Consider the following 21002-nt stretch of genomic DNA (forward strand, 5'->3'; position numbering starts at 1 on the left):
TTGGAATACTCTACTTTGAGCCACTACAGCATTATTGACCTTATATGTTTAATATCAGTTTTCCCCTAGCTCTGTGAAGGTTTGGAGGTAGGGCTTTTATCTTGTTTCCAGTCATGTCCCCATTGTCTGGCATAGCACCTGGCACATAATAGCTCAATGAATAATATAGTTTTTTAAATTATTAAATGGAAAATTTCCAGCAAATACAACCATAGAGAGAATGGTAGAAAGTAGAGAAAGCCCAACATACCCATCCCCCTGCTTCAGCAATTGCCAACAATGTTTTTGATCTGTACCCTGTTATGGTGGTGACCTCCTAAAAAGATAGATCCATGTCCAAATACCTGGAACCTGTAAATGTGACCGTACTTAGAAAAAGGGTCTTTGCAGATATAGTTAATTAAGTAAGGGAACCTGAGATGACATCATCCTGGATTATCCAGGTGGGCCTCAAATCCAATGACGAGTGTCTTTACAACAGAAGGGAAGACACAGACACACAGACACACAGAGGGTGAGTCGATGTGAAGATAGAGGCAGGGATTGGAGTGATGTGACCACGAGCCAGGGAAAGCAAAAAGCCACCAGAGGCTGAAGGAGGCAGGAAAGGGTTCTCCCCTAAAGCCTCTGTAGGAAGTGCAGCCCTGACAACACTTTGACTTTGAACTTCTGGCTTCCAAAAGTGTAAAGAATACATTCTGCTGTTTTAAGTCCCTCAGTTTTAGTAATTTGTTATAGCAATCACAAGAAACTTATATATGGGAACCTACTTCTCCCAGAATCACGGGATTATTTTGAAGCAAATCCTAGACAGCTTATCATGCATCTATCAGAAATTGAGTATGCTAATCTCTAACAGGTAAGGACTCTTTCTAAGCATAAAATTCTCTTATTACACTAAAAGTTATAATCCCTTAATTTAATTAAATATTCAGCATTCCAATTTCATCCATTGTGTTGTGAAGGTTTCTTTACAGTGGGCTTATTTGCATCAGAACCCATGCAAGATCCCTATGTTGCACTTGAGTGATATGAATACATCTATGAAGGCATGAGTGAATGAATACAGATGTCAGGCAGAGGAGAGTGTGTGTGGAATCCTGAGGAATTCCCAAAGCCCAGACTCAAACCCTTAGGTCCTCAAGCTGTGGGTGGAGTTGTGCAAGGTGTTATGACCATTTGTGATGGAGCAATAGGGATGCCGCCCGGCCATGCCTGCACACCAGAGCCTCTCAGGAGAGTGGAGGAGGCACAATGGCATTCAGCTTTGTGAGAGGGCTCTGAGGGAAGGCACAGAGGAGAGCCCAACTCCCCCTGGGAAGCAATTGAGGTGAGGAGCTAAGCATGGCCATGTGGGAAGGAGGGGGTGAAGACGGATGTGAGGAAGCATCCCCACAGGCATGAGACTCACTGAAGGACTTAAAGAAGGTGGTGATACTCAAATGTGCATTTTAGGGAAAGTATTCTGGTTGCAAGGAGACAGCAGACTAGATGGAAGTGAAGCTACAGACAAGGAGCTCTGTGTGTGTCAGCTCCCTCCCCACGCTACGGGGAAGCTCATTGTGGGGAGAAGAACTCATTATGTCAAAGCCCAGATTTTCTGGGAGGGTGTTCATGATGAGCCCCGAGTGTGGCTGAAGTTAGAAATCACTCCTAATCCAGCCACTCTGGTCCAGTGACAGGCCAGGAAAATAGAAAAAAGATTTTATATGCATTCATTAACGTATAATTTATACATGTAATCTGTACCTTGGAAGTCCAGGTGTGGGATCCCCTTTCCATGTCCCACATGGTTAAGGGTTCCAGTTCAGGGTTCAGGTTCTGGAGAAGGGCCTCACACAAATGAAAAGAGACGTGAAGAAATTTAATTTGGCAATATGGGGGGCCACGCAGTAGTCCAACTCTAGTGGGAGAACTACTCTCTGCTCTGGCCCTGCTATCCCTTTTATTGAGGCTATGGGGAAAACACCTTAGGCAGGAAATAACAGAAACTTACATGTAGTCCTTAGGCAGGAAATAACAGAAATTTACATAGGACAAACAGAGGTGGAGGCTGCTTCAGCTAACAATGTCTCAACTAAAGGGTGAGTGGTTAGAGCAATTAAGGTTGTTGACCAGCCTTCCTGGCTTCCTGTCAGCATCTCTCTTTTAGTGAACCCGATTGGTTTCCGGCATCCAGGTCTGAGCAACATGGAGTGATCTGAGAGAAAGCTCAGCCAGGGGCCCCACCGAGCATTAAGCAGCAGAGCGATGATGTGCCAGGGGGTCATGGACTGAAAGGACAACAAAGGCACCAGAGAGCAGAGCTGGGGTCTGTTGTCTTGTTCATCATTTCCCCACCCCTTAGGACACTAATGCGTCCGAGGTAGGCATATCACTGTTGCATTGCATGAGAGCAAAACTCATAACAAAAACATTTTTATTACCAGGAGGAAAGCAGCTCTTAAAGAAAATTTCTTATACCACTACCAAGAAAGGTAGCTATTTTCTTGTGAACAACTGAGAATGTCAGATATGAATTCTATACTCAACTCTTTGAAGGGCTTTATGACAGATCCATGACAATTCCTGGAATAGATGAAAGAGACCTAATAATCCATGTTCCCATTTTTTTAAATTTAATTTTGAATTCCAAGAGAGACGCAATTGAAGGAGACTGAAAATATGATATTATATTGGATCTTAATGAACAAGAATAAATTGTAACTAAATCAGCTCATGGTAGTTTATTATTTGATTGCTTGCAAAAGCTTATTATTCTCACAAAATCCAATGTCTACATCTAGATAGAGCATTTCACTGTTGGACAACTTCAGAAGATTGCTCCTGCATATGCTAGGGAATCCATGTCTGCTGTATTTAAACCTTGAAAATCTCCCTAGTTGCTTTTGACACTTTTGGGTCTGTGGGAGGCTTCCTCTGACTGCCGGGCTGCAGAAACTTCTTCACAGGAGGGAGGTTGCTGATCCTGGTTTTCAGGGCCTGCAATGCACAAAGCACAGCCTCAGATGGAGACACAACACCCACCTGTCATTACACAGGCCAGGGAATCTGAGACCCTCCTAGACAGGACCACCGGCGTCCCCTGTATCAGCACCAGCAGGGGCCAGGGAAAGGGACACCCAGCAAGACAAGAAGATAAGAGGAAGGAAACACAGCTCAATAGCACTTCTCCTAGAGACAGGATTCAGTTCACAGTCTTCTTTCCCACATGCAAACCCTGTGGATTCTCACTCTTGTGCAGACAAGGAAGACTAATGAGTCTGTCAGAGCAACACAGGCAAAGGCTCCAAACTGGAGAAGTGAATATGTGGGACAACTGGGCTGGAACTGAAGATAGAAAATATAGAATGTCAACCAGGTGGACAGTCAAAAGCAATCTTCCCTGTGAGAGAGAGAGACAGACAGAAAGAAAGAAGGGGCTGTGGGGAAAAAAAACACAGTGTCTGAGAGAAGGAGCAGGAGCTGAAGGAAGGAAATCAGAGGAAGGAGACCTGCTCACACAGACTCATGTAAGAGAGACAAGGACTCACGTGGGAGGAAGGGAATCCCAGAGAAAATGAGGACAGAAACTGCATGGAACAGGGCTGAGGACAGAGCCCTGGGTCCGTCTCATTGTGAAAGACAAACTATTCTCCTTGGGACAGCATCCACCTCAAATTTCTTTGGCAAAACAAGATTCTTTTCCTGCCTCAGACCAGGGCCTATGAGCAAATTTTGAAGACCTGGGGGCAGGGAGCCTGGACAATGATGCGATCATAACATTGCCAGTCCAAGAGCCCAGATATTAAATTCCAAGATGGGAGATGTGGGTTCCCTCCCCAGGGCTGTGAAAGGGGTCACCTTCAGCAGTGGGAAGTTGGCCAGAAGGCTGGGGTCAATCTCTTCAACATAGTAGATAAGTTCAACCAGGTGAATGTCAGCCTTGCTCAGCCTGTTGCCAACCAGGTAGTGTTGTCCGTGGCTCTTCAACACCTGGTGCAATGGAGGGAGCAGGTTATGAACACAGGTGCACTCAGGCTGGGTCCCCCTGCTCCTTGGCCAGGTCTCTCCAGCCCGTCTTCCCATCTCTGCTGTCTCCCTGGACAGGTGCAGAGCATCAGACCACATTCATCTTTCCTGACTCAGTGAGACAGAGAGAAGCAGGTCTTTGCTGTTCTTTCCTCACCCCTCAGCTGACGCCCAGGCAACCATCTCCTTTTCCCATCCCCATATCTCTGTGCATCTTGGTCTGGCCCCGGGCTAGCACCGGCTGCACTGTGCTTCTATGTGCTACACACCCTGAAGCCTCAGCAGCTCTGAGATTTCAGGACTTGCCTTTCCAGGCTGTTCTCTCTCTCTCCTTTGGGCAAAGACTCCATCTTGATGACATCCTTCCTCAATCCTGAGAACACTATTTCAGAGTCTATATTTCTCCTCTTGTCTGCTCTCCTCATTTCCTGGTCTACCTATGTAGGACCTGAAATAATCCTGGAACAATTTGAATTCACCATTTCTCTTACAACATTGTCTCTTACTCCTAAGCCACCTGTGCCTCTCAATAACATTGGGAGAATTTGCTATAATTCACATGTGAACTGCCTAGGGGTGACTGCACTTGTCGGTAACTTACTTTTAAATGCATTAAAAAATAATGTTTGATTACAGCAGAGAGGGATGGGGAGATATATGATTAAGCAAACATAATCATAAAATATTAATTTTTAATCTAGGTGGTCAGTATATGAGTTTATTGAACATCTCAACTTTTTTGTTTCAATTTTTTATAATTAAATATTGGAGAAATATGTGATGCTTATTAAAATTATTGCAGTAATGTGGAAATCATAGAGAAAAACACACACATGGACCACTGACTAAAGATAACATTTTGGCAAATACGCTTTCAGATTAGATAGATAGATATGAATGGATAAATAATTAATGACTATAATAAAATATCAAATGCTATATTTTTATATTCATTTTGCATTCACGTGATCATAGGGCTCTTTATTTTCATGGGATCATGGAGCTTTTTATTCATGTGATCATGGAACTCTTTATTTTCAAAGTATAGATACACCTAAATTGCAAAGTCTGTTTAGGTTCTCATTATGTGAAACGTGCCTAAACTCTTAGCACCACAAGGACCAGGGGAGGGTACTAGTATGTTCTGATTAATACCAAATTCTTTGCTCTTTGAATAGAACCTCACACACAAGCAACAAATTAACATTTGAGTGAATGAATGATTTAATACTTAATATAAATAAGTTCCTCAGTATTAATCTTTTTATTTCTATGTAAGCCTCCTGTATCCCTTACAATCTTGTTGTTGTTCATGATTTTTATTTAGCATGATTTCAGGGTGTTTTAATCTGAAATACTCCCATTTTACCTTCAAAGAGAAGCATTAACTAATATAGGTATTATGTATATTGATGGAACTTTATTTCCTTAGTTTTGCATGACTTTCCTCAAAAGTTTGAGAGCCATGTCCACAAAATTTGTAGATTATTTATCCCTTAACATCTTTTTATCTATTTCTTCTTCTCCACCCCACTGCCTTTCTCTCTGTTTAGATACATCTCATCCATCTCAGACACACTACCATATCCTCCGGGTGGGCAGTTGGGGTCATGTTTCCTATGCGTGTTGCCAGCATATTTTCCGATGAGTTGCCTTCCTCCTGCTCCTCTTGGATGAAAAGCCCCTGCTTGGTGTTCTGCAGGATCTACTCCAATCGCTTGTGTGGCTCTAACTGTGGCCATGAAATGCCATCAAATAGAGAATTCTAAATCAGGTCCTAGTAAGCTGAACTTTTGCTGAAAGATTATAACTTGGGGATAACAGGTTCCTATCCTCCCCACAGCTGATTTTGATAACATCCCTGGAGAGCCAGGGTGCTCCATCAGTAGTCAGGAGGGCCCAATGGAAGTGAAGGTCAATGTCCCTGGACTTCCCAGGCACCATTTCTCTTTGTCCTCTAATCTCAGTGGCCCAAACACTGAACAGCCCACTTACCTTTTCAAAGGCTGGGAAATAACGATTTGTTGTTCTCTCTCTGATCTGGGTCATCTTGGCATCTTTTTGATCGGGTGGGCATAGTGGGAAGCGCATGGTCATTTCATTCAAATCTGCCATACCTTCTGAATACATATCAATCCTGAAAGACAAAAATGACCCAATTTTCAACTGTCAGCTGCCTTACATGTTATAGTTTAAAAATGTAAGAGAATGGGGTATCGGGAGGTGGCAAAGTAATTCACCTCTATTCGGTGAATTTTTATATACCAGCCATTCAGCTATGATTTTCTCTTAATTTTAACATTTCATATCAAGGTGGATATCTACGTCTAAAATATTTTGTTATGCCCAACACCAAATATCCTGACAGAGAATATCAGTGAGGTGTTAAGAGTCACAGGCTTGGAGAAATGGTGGAGTCACTGCAGGTACCCAGTTAGATGCTACCTAGGATTTGCCATCTCTGCTTTGGTTGGTTCTGGGCACAAACTCCAGGTGATCCATAAGGCTGAAGGCCTGCCACCTGAGGAATCTGCAGAGAGTCCCTGGCACAGACACCTCAGTCACGTCCCTCTCCCTCTCTCATCCTGTTACACCACCCAGGCCTGTCCTATGGCCAACATTAGCAGTTCTTCCAATGAGTTCCCATAGAACAGTTCCCATAGAACACAGTCCCCATAAAACACACACAGTTCCCATAGAACACAGTCCCCATAGAACACAGTTCCCAACCCTCTCCATTGTGCTGATTCTAAATGTTGGCCCTGTTTGCACTGCTCAAGACTCCACCTGAAACAAGAAACATGGCTACTCTTTAAATATTGTGAGCAACGCTGCTATGAACATTTGTGTGCATGTTGGGGAAGGTCATCAAGAAGATGTGAATGTCATTTGACCCCCAAGCTGGACCTGGGCAATTGGAGGCTCCCCACTCCCTCCCCTGTGCTTGGAATGTGCTCTCCACATGCCTTTCCAGGGACACAGCCTTGAGATAGGAATGCGTTGATGAGACCATCTGGACTTGGTGTGTGACCCAGTTCAGGCCTCTATATAAGCTTTTAAGTTTCTGGAGGTGGATTCAGAAAACTACTTATCTTGTGGTCATGAACAAATGTCCTTGTTGATTAAACCTGCCACCTACCAATAAGGACTGGAGTGCCTTTTTCTTCAGTCTCTCCCTGCCCTTCACAGATGGGAGCCAGTTTCAGATTTCACCTCAGGGCTCCCAAGGAGGTCTATGAAGCCATAGTACAAGGTTTAGTGTGGATGTATTTTTTATTACGTTGGGTACCTACCTAAGAGGTGCTGACATAGGATAACTCTATGTTTAACGTTTCGAGTGCTACCAGTTCCTTACAAGTTTTAGTTTCAATCATGTGGTTCCATCTCAAAAAAAAACCCCTCCCCAGATGTAGCTGTATTGAATAAATCTGGCTGCTGAAGTACTGAAAAAAATGCTCCAAGTAACCTGGCCTCTTGAAAACCTGCCTCTGCTAACCCTTGTCAAGTGGGCAGTCCACACAACGGGCTGGTGAGTTAGATTCCTGGTAACTGTTCCTGTAATTTCTGGAACTTGAAAATTAGCCCCTTTGTGTCCTTTCCTTCCCCAGTCTTTTCTTTGAAGGCTTGAGCACCTGGAGTCATGATTCCACCATCCTCCTGGCTTCATAGTTCCCCAGTGTTTGGAAACCTCTGTCACTCCCTGTGCTACCTCTGTGGACTGAGTCTTCTTTTCTTATCCCACTGCTTGATTCCACTTCAAGTGGGATCCCTCCTCCTCATGCTTCCTGCTGGACTGGACCTCAGTCTATTTCTCCAAGGCTCATGCTGCTGTTGGTCATGATCCCCCAACACAATCCTGATCATTCAAGGAAGAATCTAAATGGTTATTAATTGTTTATTAAAAAACAGAAAAAATACCTACAGGGCTCTCTCCTTTATGTCTTTCCCATAGAGGTTGTATTTGGCGGCAATGTAGTTGAGAATGGCTCTGGTCTGTGCCAGCTTCATCCCATCGATTTCCACCATGGGCACTTGCTGGAACATCAAAGACCCATCTTTTGAAAGAAGAAAGAAAAAGTAGAGTGAAATGTCTCATGGATCACAGTCTTTTAAATATATATTTTATTGATTTTTTACAGAGAGGAAGGGAGAGGGATAGAGAGCTAGAAACATTGATGAGAAAGAAACATTGACCAGCTGCCTCCTGCACACCCCCCATTGGGGATGTGCCCGCAACCAATGTACATGCCCTTGACCGGGATCGAACCCGGGGCCTTTCAGTCCGCAGGCCGACGCTCTATCCACTGATTTCAGCGGATCACAGTCTTTTAAGTGGGAAACAAGTTTGTTGAAATTATCAGGTAATAATTCAACAAAATGGCATTTTGTTCTTAGTTTTTTATAGTCTTTTTTCTTAACAATCTGCTTTTTATTTTTTAACTCATTATTTTATTTACCTTTTTATTTCCCATCAGATACATGGTAGCTGCCTGTATTTTTTTCCCAATTGATATATCTTTGTGGATATTTTAAAAAGAAGCTGGAGAGAGACTGCAACAGGCTGCCAGCCAGAGGGCATTTCAAATGGGAAGTTCCCACAGGAACTCTCGTAGTGTTCACGACACTTAAGGTAGGTGTGGAAAGAGATTTTTTATGTAGTGGTCTCTTTCCCTGACTTCAACATCTGTAATATTGCTAGGATAGTACCTGGCAACAAACCATAGAGATAATTCAAAGCAACTGCTGGGCCAATTTCTACTCTCTTCACCCTGATGCATGTGTTTGAGTGTCGGTGGATAGGTGGCGTCCTGAGCAGACACAGCTCCTCACTGTGGGTGCAGAAAGGAGAAGCAAGGAGCAGGCATTCCAGGTCACAAGGGATGATTCTTTGGCGAATACTCTTGAGTTCAAGCCCTTCCTAGCCCTGAGTGAGTGATGAGACCTGCTCAAGGAGCCCACCCTGACACTTGAACTACTTTTCTTCCTCTTTCAACCACCCTCCAGCTCCCACCATACACACACATAGGCATTGTCTGGTGTTCAAACCTCACTATTGACTTTATAGATTCCCTTATCAGAACAATTTAGATACATAGTCTTACCATTTCTTAAATTTTCCAAGTCTTCTGGCCTTTCCAAAAATTGCTCTTCAAACTAGAACCAGAAAGAGTAAAGGAGCTCTTGTTTTTCATTCCATAGCATTACAAAACTTTTAACCTTAAATGACCTCTGCCTGGTACATCATATGGAGGAGGTAAGGTTTCTGAGTTTGGCATGGTACACAGAGGAGCACAATCCTGCCATTTGGAAATTCAGATTAGAGCCATCAAGAACAGAGCATGCAGCAAAATAAGCAGTCAGAGAAAGACAAGTCACATGATTGTGTAGAATCTAATGAACAACATAAACTGATGAACAAAACAGATCCAGAGACATTGAAACATGCAATAGACTGATGTATTTCAGAGGGAAGTGGTGGGCGGTGGGGGGCTGGAAGAGTTGACCAAAGAATTTATATATGCTTAACTCATGGAAAAACAATAATGTGGGGAAGGCCTGGGGAGTGGGTGGGAGCAAGGAGGAGAGGGTTATTGGGGCGGGGGGGGGGGAGCGGGATAGAACATCTATAATACTTTAAGCGATAGAGATATTTTTAAAAGAGGACAGAGCATGGCTTGCAGCACTTAACTGCTCACACTTGGAGGTTCCATTTTCCTCCACCTGCTTTTTATTTTTCAATGGTCAGGTCATGATTTGGGAGGGGAGTGTTATTGGGGGGAAGGGACTGGGAAGTTCTTCTAGTTGTGGAGTTTTAATATCTCAGGAAAGCCTTTCTCTCCATATGAGACAGGCCAGGAAATTGTGTGTCCCCCAGCATGGGGTATCCTTGGGCCCATAACCATCTAAGATGCTGTCACCAAGGTGACAATTGCATCACTCTAGTTTATTTTATAGTTTAAAAGGGATATTTTATGATAAAACTTGTGGTCTCTAGCTTACTCTGTGGAACAGTCTATTGTGAATCTACATAATTCCATGGGGGAAGACCAGATAGATACTGAGTTATGTGTGCAGCAATTTATAAAGCTTCCAGTTCAAGACAAACATAAAGGTCATCAAGGGAGGGTGGCCAAGATAGGATGGCATTGGCTGGTGTGATGTTGCTTGTGAGGCTAATGGAGATGAAAAAGATTGTAAAGGTCAATGTTTGGGAGCAGAGAACCCAGAAATCCTAGCCAAGAGCCTTACCCTACACCCTCTCCAGTAAAGCTGGGATGGAGTAGAGAAAGCCTGAGATGTTCTCCACATCACCTCCTACTCACCCTCCTGTGCTGAACTCATCCTACCCACAGGCTCCGAACACATCCCTGAACCCCAGAGCTGAAGACAGAGTGGGTTTATGGAGAAAAAAAAATTCGAATGGCCCTATTTGTATTTTTTGTGTACTTTCTTACTCATGAAATTAAGAAAAAAACAGGCTCAAGTCCCCATGCCTTCATGAACCAATGAAGAAAGTATAATCCTGGCTCAGGTAAACATGTTGTTATGAGGCAGAAGGGAGCACATTAAAGCTCCTGTGTCCCTCACCTGAAATCCACCTTTACTGCTCTGATTTGTGGGACAAAGTTTCCTGAGTTCATCCATGACTCCCTCTCCTGAAAACCCTCAGAGTTGCTGAGTCACTCTGATGTGGACTGAGAGAGATGTGTTTTTCTCATTGACACCTCTAGAGGGAGAGCTCAACAGAGTGCCACAGAAACCTACCAATTTTCCAGGCAGAATCTGGCATTTTGACACTGCAAATCAATCATGTCAAACTCAAAGGCTTACACAGGCCAAATAAACAAGGTTTAAGTTTATGTGGGCCGCAAATAAACAAAAGCTTCCATTTTCATAGAAACGTAGGTTTATTTCCATAGAGACATGCTGAATACAAAAGCCTGAAATAAACGAGTCATCGTTTACATAAAATAACAGAATATTTTAATAAAAATTAATATTTTTTTCTTGAACATTAACTTAGCAGACACTGAATAACTGCACAAATTAATAAGCGTAACACAAATAAACCTATTTTTCTTGTTCTCCAAAAGCGAGATATTTCCTGTTGCACACACCAAACACATCAGTATAAGACTAATGAGGTGGCAATCAGCTGCTAGAATATTCGCTGCTAGTATTAGTAGAGAGAAATGGTGTGCCTGCGCATAAGGCACGTAAGGGAAATGAATGCAACATAATTATAGTAATCAGTCATTAATGAACGTTGTAGTTCGTTATTAATAACTAGAGGCCTAGTGCATGAAATTGATGCACTGGAGGAGGGGGTCCCTCAGCCTGGCCTTTGCTCTCTTGAAGTCCAGGAGCCCTCGGAAGATGTCCAACTGAAGGCAGGGAGTTGGCCTAAGCTGAAGTAGTTGGACATCCTTAGCGCTTCCAAGGAGGCGGGAGATGCTTTCACCAGCTGTGAGCCCGGCTTCTGGCTGAGCGGTGTTTCCTCTGTGGGAGTGCACTGACCACCAGGGGGCAGATCCTGTGTTGAGCGTATGCCCCCTAGTAGTCAGTGCACTATTATAGTTTTTATCCTTTTATTTTAAAAATTTATAGCATGTACAAAATAAAAGTACAAAGATCCTCTTTGTATCCATCACCCAGCTACAATCATTATCACACAAGCCAGTCTTGTGTCATCTATATGTCCACCCACTCTCCCTATCTTGTGAAGATTTGAAACAACCCCATATACAGTATCATTTAATACTTAACTCTTTAATTTATATTTCTAAAATATTACATTTATTATTAAAATAACCACAATATTACAAATAAAATCACAACTAAAAATTAACAATGATTTTAATATCCTCTAATATTCAATCAATAGTTGTATATGTGTCATAAATATTTTACTGTTCATTAAAATAAAAATAAAGTCCATAAGTTATGTTTAGTGGCTATTTCTTCTGTTTCCTTTAAAATTTTCCTGTACTCTTACATTGGCAGGATTTTTAAAAATGTTTTGGTCAAATAGTCCAATTCCTTCCTAATATGCATAATTTTTTTATTTAAGGCAAAACCATTCACAGGCCATGGAAGTCTCCTCGCTTATGTGAGAAAGTACTTTAATAGAGTCAATTTTAGTCTCAACTTAAGATGACAGAACTCAGAACCCACCTCAACTCCAGCTGCAGCCAGGAGCCACCGGATGGACTCCATTCGGCCTCGTGCATTGAAGTAGTGAAGCTTGGGCTTCCCGGCCATGAAGCAGCCTCCTGGTTTCTGTAAACATGAGTGAATGAGTGAGTGAATGAATGAAACCATAGAAGCAAACTGTATTTTATGGTGTACATTTGAACAGAAGGGTGAAGTATCTGCTTTGTTAATGGTGGAATTGGTGGAGTCCCATGAGGATTTCCTTTTTTCATATTCTCACCCAATAGTGGCCATTGGTGTCAAATTGCACCAAGTAAGTCTCAGGTTGCCATTTGTCCTCACTCTGAGGATATAAACAGGGCAGCCTGGCTCCCACACAGGAGAAGCAAGCCAGCCAGTGAGGGGCCTTGAAGCCAGAGGACTTAACCACAGGGAGGAGGAGAAGGGAGCAGAGTTAGCTCTTGTGCAAATGCGTGCAGTGGGGCTTAGTCCTGGCCTGATAGTCACTAACACCTTCTAAGTTCTCTCCACACAAGAAGAGGTTCATTCCTCTTTTCTACTGGAATTCTGTATTTTTCCACCTCTGGATGAATTTTATTTTCCATTTAGAAAAAGGGATGTTAGTGCATTACCTTTATAGTACATGGAAAGGAACTAATATGTTTAGTGTCTACCACATAATGGACATTTTCTGATTCTTATCCTTATTTCATATTTGTAAAAATGACTTGAGTTAGATCTTGTTATTATTCTAAATTTATAGTTGGGGGTTATGATGGCTATAGAGGTTAAACAACTGGACTAAAATAAGTGGTAAACCTATCATTTGAACACACTTAAAAAACACTTGTATTGGACACCAAAGTCTTGGAGCTTCTCTAAAACAGTATATTGTAAACAATGGATTGTGATCCCTCAGTGTGCTGTGAAATCAGAACAGTGGGTTCTGACTAGCATTTTCTATTTGAAATATAATAGGAAATATCAGTGTACCATATGTAGTAAGTCTAACTACATACTAAATAAAATTTTAATTTAGTTACACTTACACTGTGTGTGAGTGTGTATATGTGACTGTATGCTCTGGTTTGTTGTAAAATGTGAGAAATTCATTTGTCTGGGTCAGCCAAACAAGTCTGACAGCTGTTGCCCTTTTTTAAGGTTTCTCTGCACCACTGACTGGATAATTCTTTGTTGTGGGGGGCAGACCTGAGCATTGGAGGATATTTACTTTAGCAGCATCCCTGACCTCTACCCACGAGATGCCAGTAGCATAGTGCCCTGTCCCTCTCTCCCATCATGACAACCCAAAATAAAATCAGGGGCAAAATCACCTCTGGCTGAGCACCACTGCTCTGTTCCAAGCTGGGACAGCAGCACATGGATGGGAGGAGCCAAAGACAGCTCCTCACATAAGGACAGGGAAATTCCAGCCAAGGTCTGGGGCAGGTTTTATCTGTGATGTGAGTACAAAGGCACGGGAGTCATTAAAAAGCAAAGATTTATACGAGCCTAACCAATGGTTAAGGACAACAGGGGTGTGGGGGCATCCATGGGGAGGGGTGGGGGATGGGAATGGGGGGATGAGGACAAATATGTGACACCTTAATCAATAAAGAAATTTAAAAAAAATAAAAAAATAAAAAGCAAAGATTTGCTCTTTCTGAAAGTGGCCAGGGGTGACCTCTGAAAATGGTTCGCTATTCACTTGACCCAGAAAACCCCACAAAATCATGCAAATCAAGAGGTTCAAATCTTCCTGTTCATTGCCCAGGCCATCAAGGGTATGCATATTCCAAAAGCCACCAAGTACCTGAAGGATACCACTTTATAGAAGCTATGTGTGCCATTCCGTTGTTACAGTGGTAGAGCTGGTAGGTGTGCCCAGGCAAGGATTCAATTGCCCAGACTTAGCGGGGGACAATTTCTATCCCATTCTTAGTCACTAGACATCTGGTCAGAAAATATTTTTAAGTATTTTTGCAAGATTTTGTGGTTAATTTTTTAGCAAAACATATGTCTTCACGCAATAGTTATATTTTTAAAAGGTACATGAAACTTGCATTTTTATATGTCAAAAGGTAACCATAAATTAACATTGCAATTAATCAATAAATGCTGTGTTTTATTCTGCCTTTTCTTAAGGCTGCAGCCAACCCTCTGTTTTCTTAAAGTGTATATAAAGCCCTGTGGTGTCATTCCCTATTTAGCCTTTCTTACAGCTTAGAGAACTACTGCTTGGGGCCACAGGTGTCCTCAGTAAAGCTACACATTCCGGTTTGAAGAGAGAGAACTCTGCCAGCATCCCATGCTCCCCCTTCTTAGGAGAAGCAGCACTTCCCATTCCCCTCCCCCTGATCTGTTTGTTGTACAGCCCCTGTCCATCCTTATAAAAACCTCCGTCAGCACTGAGATCTCAAGGTGGTTTTTTGAGGACTGGGAAAAGTCCCCCATCTTCCCAAGATGCCAGCACTCAAATAAACCTCTTTTCTTTTTCACCAGCACCTGTCTCGTGAGTTTGGCTCTCCTTGCAAAGGCAGCCAAATCTGGGTTTGATTACAAAAAGAGTTTAAGTGTTCCAAATGATATTTATTTACTTACTTACTTACTTACTTGCTTCTTAGAACCTTGTTTCTGGATGACATGTAATATACTTTCTCTTCTTAGGACGTTTCATTCAAACTTCTTCAACTAACACTCATGGAGCAGCTTCATGTATCAAGCAATAATAATTGCTCTTTGGGAACAAGAAACAAGTCTGATTTGTTCCTTCCCCTTAAGGGACTTAAGTCTGGTCAGAAAAATAGGCTTGTTGACAACTGGAATTCTGAGGCTTTCCTGAATGAGAACTCTGTTTTGCTCTTTCTTATGTTGACAATTCTTCCAGGGCACTACTGACTCTCATTAGGTTGCACACTACTGATGACTTCCTGTGCCTTCTGAAAACGAATGCTCCCTTGATGTATGTCGCTCTCCCCTCAAGACTTCCCAAATTATAGACCCAGAAAGGGCCTGAGAAGTAGGCTAGTCCTTCAAGAGTGTAAAGAATATGCTACACACCAAAGAGAGGGTATGGCTTGCCAGCTAGCCAGTTAGTTATAAAGTCTAAATTAGATGCCAATTCTCCTGGCATTCGGACCAGTTTCTTCCTATTATTCTGTATTACTGAATTTTTGCAGCCCGCAGAAATTAGTGTCTTTGTCCCCCACTAAATTAGTGAGCTTCCTGAGAAGTTGTTGTAGAACACATTGTATTGAGCACAGTTCATTGTTCAACAGGCCATTTGCTCAAAGTTCAGTACACTCTCCAAGTGACATGGCATGGGTAGATTTCTCAAAAGCCACACTTTTTTTTTTTTAGGATTTCCCTCATAAGGCTTGCCATTTTACAATATAGCAGTATGGAGTGATTAAATTATAAGCTGGGATCATGGAATGAAGTAGCCAATCCTGATTATAAAACCCAACATTGTGCCATTTAAATGGAACTATCTAACAGTAGAACTTTCCACATAGTAGAAACACAATGGTTATGCCAAAAAGCTTTGGCAAGGTAGTGTAGAGGAATATTTAATTTGGCAAATAGAAGGGATTTGCAAATCCTCTGTCAGACTGGGAACCTAACAGCTCAAGAGAAGGCAATTATTTTCTTAAGTTTGCCTAAGAAGTAAACCCAGAGGCACTTGACTTCCTATTCTAAAATCCCTATACATTTAGATTCACTAGTCAGTTTGAGTCTTTTCTTTCTAAGAAACCCTTCCTAACCTTTGGTCCAAAAGCATTAAACAAAGAAGGGGAAGAGAAGGAGGATGAGAGCAAGATGGAGGGTTAGGAGGGGGTGGGGTGAGGAGGAAGGGAAGTAGAAGGAAGAAAAAGAGGAGAAAGAAAGATAAGTGTTTAATCACAAAGTAACTCATATAAACAACAAGCTAATATAAGAATTCACCTATGGAGGTGTAAGTTCAGATTCTGATTGGCAGGCATTGCTGCCAATTGGTTTCCCAACAGGAGGTGTCAGTTCAAGAGGCACATAACCATTGTCATACATTTTCTTCTTGTTGCTCAATGTGTGACCCTGCCAAGTTTAAATTCACTACCATTGTGTGTTGACTACTAGATGAACACACTAATGCATCATTTATAATGGCAAAAGTGACTTTAATGTAAGCTCACATGCTCTCCCTGTAACTGGAATATTGTATTTTCTCATTACCTGTAATAATAACACTCTTACTTTTCCCATATCATCAAGTTCTCTCTCTTCATTTTCAAAATTATTGGTTATTATTTTCCATTAAAGACCTGGCCTTGAGGAACTAATAGATAATGCTTGAATTGTCTCCTGAACACACAAGGAAGGCACAATAAGAACATAGAGTACCCACATAAAATAACACATTTTTTAAAAATTTCCAATGACACGGACACAAAAAAATGTATAAAGATGTGTAAGGTCAGTACTAACCTATTAAGTTCACGCTGTCTCTCTGCTCAGCTCCTGAAGGTCACTGCCTAATATCTGTGTTAGATGCTTAAATATTTTGACAACCCTCTCCCTCCTAAGGGGGTGGAGTCCAATAAGGAGCAGTCACTCCCACAGCCTCCAGCCTCCACAGAGTTCAATACTAGACCTGAAAGCAAACGACAGCTTAGCAATGTTTCATTTCAAGATTATCCATAAATGCACAAAGAAGGGATTTCAGGTTTATTTGGTTGCCCAATAGGTCCATGGGAACCAGGCTTCTATTAACACTGCTGCTTATGTAGGATTTCATGAAATTTGCTGTAAAGATGGAAAAGTCTTATGGGAAAATGTATCATAGAAGGGTAGTGTCAGAAAAGAGGATAAGATAGAGAACATAGGGAGATAGCAATCTAAATTTGTAAAAAGGACTGAATGACTGTTGCAACCCAAATTCTCTGGGCCCAAAGAACCTGTCTGAATTCTCTAGCGGTGGGCAGGAGGAACTCAGCTGCCTTCCCTGGGCCATGTTAGACCCTTTCCTTAGAGATATTTCTCTCTAGCCTCAGGACCCTTGCATGTGCTGTTTCTTTTGATTGGAACGCTCTCTTGTCCCTACTCTCAGGCATCCTGTGCTTCCTCTGTCAAATAGTTATGACCTTATCTGTGTAATATCTGTGTGTCTTTCCTCACCCCACTCCCCCCATTAACTGAGAGCTGCCCAGTGTCCATGACTGACTATAGTGCCTGGCACCACATGGAAGAGACTTCATAAGCAAAAATAAATACGTATAAAATGTATAATGTATCTTTTTCTAATGAAAAACTTCTAACAGATATAAATGCAGAAAGACAAGTATGATGGGCCTTAATGTACCCATCACATTACCACAATAATTGTCAGCAATGTTTTGAAGCAAATCCCATTGTATTGCATCAATAAATAATTTAACATATATCTTTTAAACTTTGGTGAAATTATTTATGTTACAGAAAAATTGTAAAAGTGGTGCAGAGTTCCCAAATACCCTTCCCCCAGTTTTGTCTAATATGAATATCTTACATAACCATAGTAAAATGATCAAACCAGGAATTTGATATCGATACAATACTATTAACCAAACTCCAGATTTACACGGGTTTTAGCAGTTTTTTGACCAGTGTCTTTTTTCCAGTCCTGGATTTCACACCGATTAGTTGCCATAGTCTCCTCCAATCCATGACAATTCCTCAGTCTTTCCCTATCTGCCGACCTTGGGCTTTAGGAGAGCAGGGGTCCAATGTCCCTCAAAATGGCTCTGCCTGACGTTTCCTCGTGGCTTGATTGAAGGTATATATATTTTTTTTTTGCAAGAATACCACAGAAGTTATGCTGTTCCTATCTTGGGGCATCACTTCCAGATATAACATCATACCCAAGACAAAATATGTCTTATTAACGATGAAGCTAACCTTGATCCTTTGACTCAAGTAGTGTCTGCCAGTCTTGTCAGCTATAATGTTCCTATTTGGAATTAATAAATATTTTACGGGGAGGTACTTTGTGACTATGCAAATATTCTGTTTCTAAATGAGCTTTCACCCACCAACTTTAACATTCATTATGGACCTTGCCTACAGCAAATGGTAGTATAGTGTTTGCTTAATGGTGATTTTCCTCATTCCTTCTATACTGGATAACTGAAATTCTCTTGTAAGAAAGAGCTATCTCTTCTCCCTTATTTATTTGTTCAATTATTTACTTATAGCAGCATGGACTTACGGATATTTTATCATAAGGGTTATGATCTAATACATTTTGTTGCTGAAATTTTTCCAGCTTTGGCCTTTGGGAGATACTCCAGGTTGGCTCCTATGTCCTTTAAGACAAGTTACCTCCCTTTATGGGTAATTCCATATATTTTCCGCCCCAAAGAAGTTTCAGGTTATCTTGTGTTTCCTCTACCCCAATCCGGACTGGTCAAGCAGAGCTAATGAATGTGCCCAGGAGGAAGGCAAGAGGCCCCTCCATGCCCAAGGCTGTAATTGGGCTGGAGCTTGGGGTAAGGAGGGATGTGAGGAGGCACCCGTGCAGGCATGGGAGTCACTGAAGGAGGTAAAGAAGGTGGTGATCATCAGATTTGCATCTTAGAAAAACTGTTACTGAAATAAAGGCATTCATTTGCCTGTGTGCATCAAAGCCCAATCAAATGCAGCAGGTTTATTCATTGAGGAAATGGCACCAAGCCGAGAGCCACAGGTGAGCAAATGCTCAAAGACGTGGCTCCTGATGGCTTCTAGTGGACACATTATGAAGGGGAAGAAATCATTAATCTTGATGAATAAGCGAGTTAGGGTCTTGGTCATAGTCATGGTTCTAATGATTGGTCGGTGCTAGGGTAGTTATCAATGCATGTGGTCCTGATGTCAGCCGTGGCATTGCTCTGTCTGCTTTCACAAGGGTGTGGTTGGTGGGCTGGTTCTGCTTTCCTGGGTCTGGAGCTGAAACACAACTGAGGCCTAGATGTCATGTCTAGTTTGGCTGACACTCTGTCTCTGTGGTCAGCCGAGAGGCTTTGTTCCTACCAGAACCTCATTGTTTGGAGGACTTAGGAAATGGACGTGCAGGGGAGAAAGCAGTGGGTGAGCCAGGGTGCTGGGTAAGGCCAGTTTGAATCAAAGGGAAAGAAATGAAGTTTCTGCATGGTTACAAACCACTCTGGTTGCAAGTAGAGAGCAGACCAGAGGGGAGTGGAGCTGCAGTGAGGGAGGTTATTGGGGTGGTGGAGGTGAGAAATCATGAGGCCTGATCTCAGGCAGTGGAAGAGAGAGATGTGCATGGCAGTTGGGAGTTGCGTTGCCATGGCTCTGTCTCATCCAGGGGGCGGGCAAGGAGAGGCAAGGCCGCTGAGTGGGCACCTCAGAGGGGCTGCCAGTGCTGCCCTGGCTCCAGGGAGGAAACGGAGAGGAGGAGGAGGAGGAGCCTGTGGAGCAGACTCTGAGTCTGGTTTCTGAGAAGCTGAGTCTGAGGGGACCAAGGAACAAGATGCTGGAGATGAGCTGTGGGCTGTCAGGGGCAAAACCCTGTGGCTTCTGAGTTGAAATAAGGTAACCTGGTCAGAAGGGAGGAGAAGCAGAGCTGGTTTTTCCTGGGTCAACAGAGGAGAGAGGAAGCCCTGAGGTCTCCCGGAGGGAGAAGGAAAGATCCTGTAATACAGGTCAATCTTGCTCATGACATGGAATAAGTTCCTGTCAACTTGGAGGCAACTCACATCCTCCTTCCCTGGGACATCGTCCCCCACTTCACCCCGAAGCAGACTAAGAGCAGGCAGCTTCCTCACAGGGGACCAGAAGGGTCCCATGAAATCAGCAACTGAACTGATTCGGTGGGAGCTCTGCCCAGACCTTTCTCCTGGCACATGACCCGTGTACTTCTATCTTCTGGAAACATCCATCTGGCTGCCCCTCAGGCAACTCAAACTAACCAAACCCCAAACAGAAATCGTGTTTCCATTCTGAGATTGGCCCTGCTGACCCACACCGTTGCCCAGGCTGTAAGCCTGCCATATCCCTGACCCGCTCTCTCCCTGCCAATCTCCATTTCCCCTTCACTCTCACTCCAACCCAGCTGCCACTTTCACTCTCCACACTGACCCATCTTCCATTGCGGGCTGCCATCATCTCTCATGCAATGTCCATAGAACCCTGCACTCCAGACTCTATATCCAGACTTGGTCCCTGTGATGCTGTATTCCAACTTCCATGTGGCAGCCAAAGTAGTTTTGCTTTTCTTTTCTTTTTGAGATATAATTGACCTTCAGCATTATATTAGTTTCTGGAGTACAACATAATGATTCAATATATGTATACTAGAGGCCCGGTGCACAAAAATTCGTGCACTCAGGGGGGGGTGTCCCTCAGCCTGGCCTGCATCCTCTCACAATCTGGGACCCCTCAGGTAGGGTCCCTAGGCCTGGCCTGAGATCAGGGCCTATCAGGGCTTTCCTTCCCCCAGCTGCAGGCAGCTGGCCCCAACCCCACCACTGCCACTGCTTGCCTTCTGTGCAGCGCTGTCTCCCTCCCCTGCCACCAGTGGCCTCTCTCTTCAGGTTGGGGTGCGATGGCTTGGCTGGCCTGGGCCTCCCTCTGCGGGGGATTGCTTGCCGGCCACACACCTGCCACAGAGTCACCGCCAGTGGCCTGGCCTCTCTCTTTCTTTGCTGGGGGGCGGGGCCAGTCCTGTGAGGGGCCGTCTGCCTATCTGATTGCCCCTAACTGCTGGCCTGCCTACCTGATCGCCCCTAACCACTTGCCTGCTTATCTGATCACCCCTAACCACTGGTCTGCCTACCTGATCAATCCTAACCACTCTGCCTGCCTGGCTGATCGCCCCTAAA

At 43.2% G+C, this 21002-nt stretch overlaps 1 protein-coding gene across 2 annotated transcripts; it reads right to left on the reverse strand.

The window, feature by feature from the left end:
• Positions 1-2711: 2711 nt before the first annotated feature.
• Positions 2712-16676, reverse strand: LOC114228342 (glutathione S-transferase A2-like). Of its 2 annotated transcripts, XM_054722406.1 has the most exons (7): positions 16630-16676; positions 12187-12291; positions 9114-9165; positions 7934-8066; positions 6007-6148; positions 3844-3975; positions 2712-2982 (listed from the first exon to the last, which is right to left on the reverse strand). In XM_054722406.1, exons 2-7 carry the CDS (start codon positions 12271-12273, stop codon positions 2860-2862), a joined length of 669 nt encoding a protein of 222 aa, XP_054578381.1. In that variant the 5' UTR covers positions 12274-12291; positions 16630-16676; the 3' UTR covers positions 2712-2859. The 2 variants fall into 2 exon arrangements, with proteins under 2 accessions (XP_054578381.1, XP_054578382.1); XM_054722407.1 differs by lacking the exon at positions 12187-12291 and having other exon boundaries at positions 16630-16654.
• Between the last annotated feature and the right edge of the window lie 4326 nt (positions 16677-21002).

This window comes from Eptesicus fuscus, chromosome 10 (assembly GCF_027574615.1).
Source record: "Eptesicus fuscus isolate TK198812 chromosome 10, DD_ASM_mEF_20220401, whole genome shotgun sequence".
Lineage (NCBI taxonomy): Eukaryota > Metazoa > Chordata > Mammalia > Chiroptera > Vespertilionidae > Eptesicus > Eptesicus fuscus.

Excerpts from the sequence above, each read along its gene's own strand:
- LOC114228342 (XM_054722406.1), bottom strand. The coding sequence starts at position 12,273 with ATGGCCGGGAAGCCCAAGCTTCACTACTTCAATGCACGAGGCCGAATG. Across the intron at positions 6,149-7,933 it reads GACATAAAGGAGAGAGCCCT|GATTGATATGTATTCAGAAG; the intron begins GTAGGTATTTTT and ends TTTGTCTTTCAG. Across the intron at positions 3,976-6,006 it reads ATTTCCCAGCCTTTGAAAAG|GTGTTGAAGAGCCACGGACA; the intron begins GTAAGTGGGCTG and ends CCATTGCACCAG.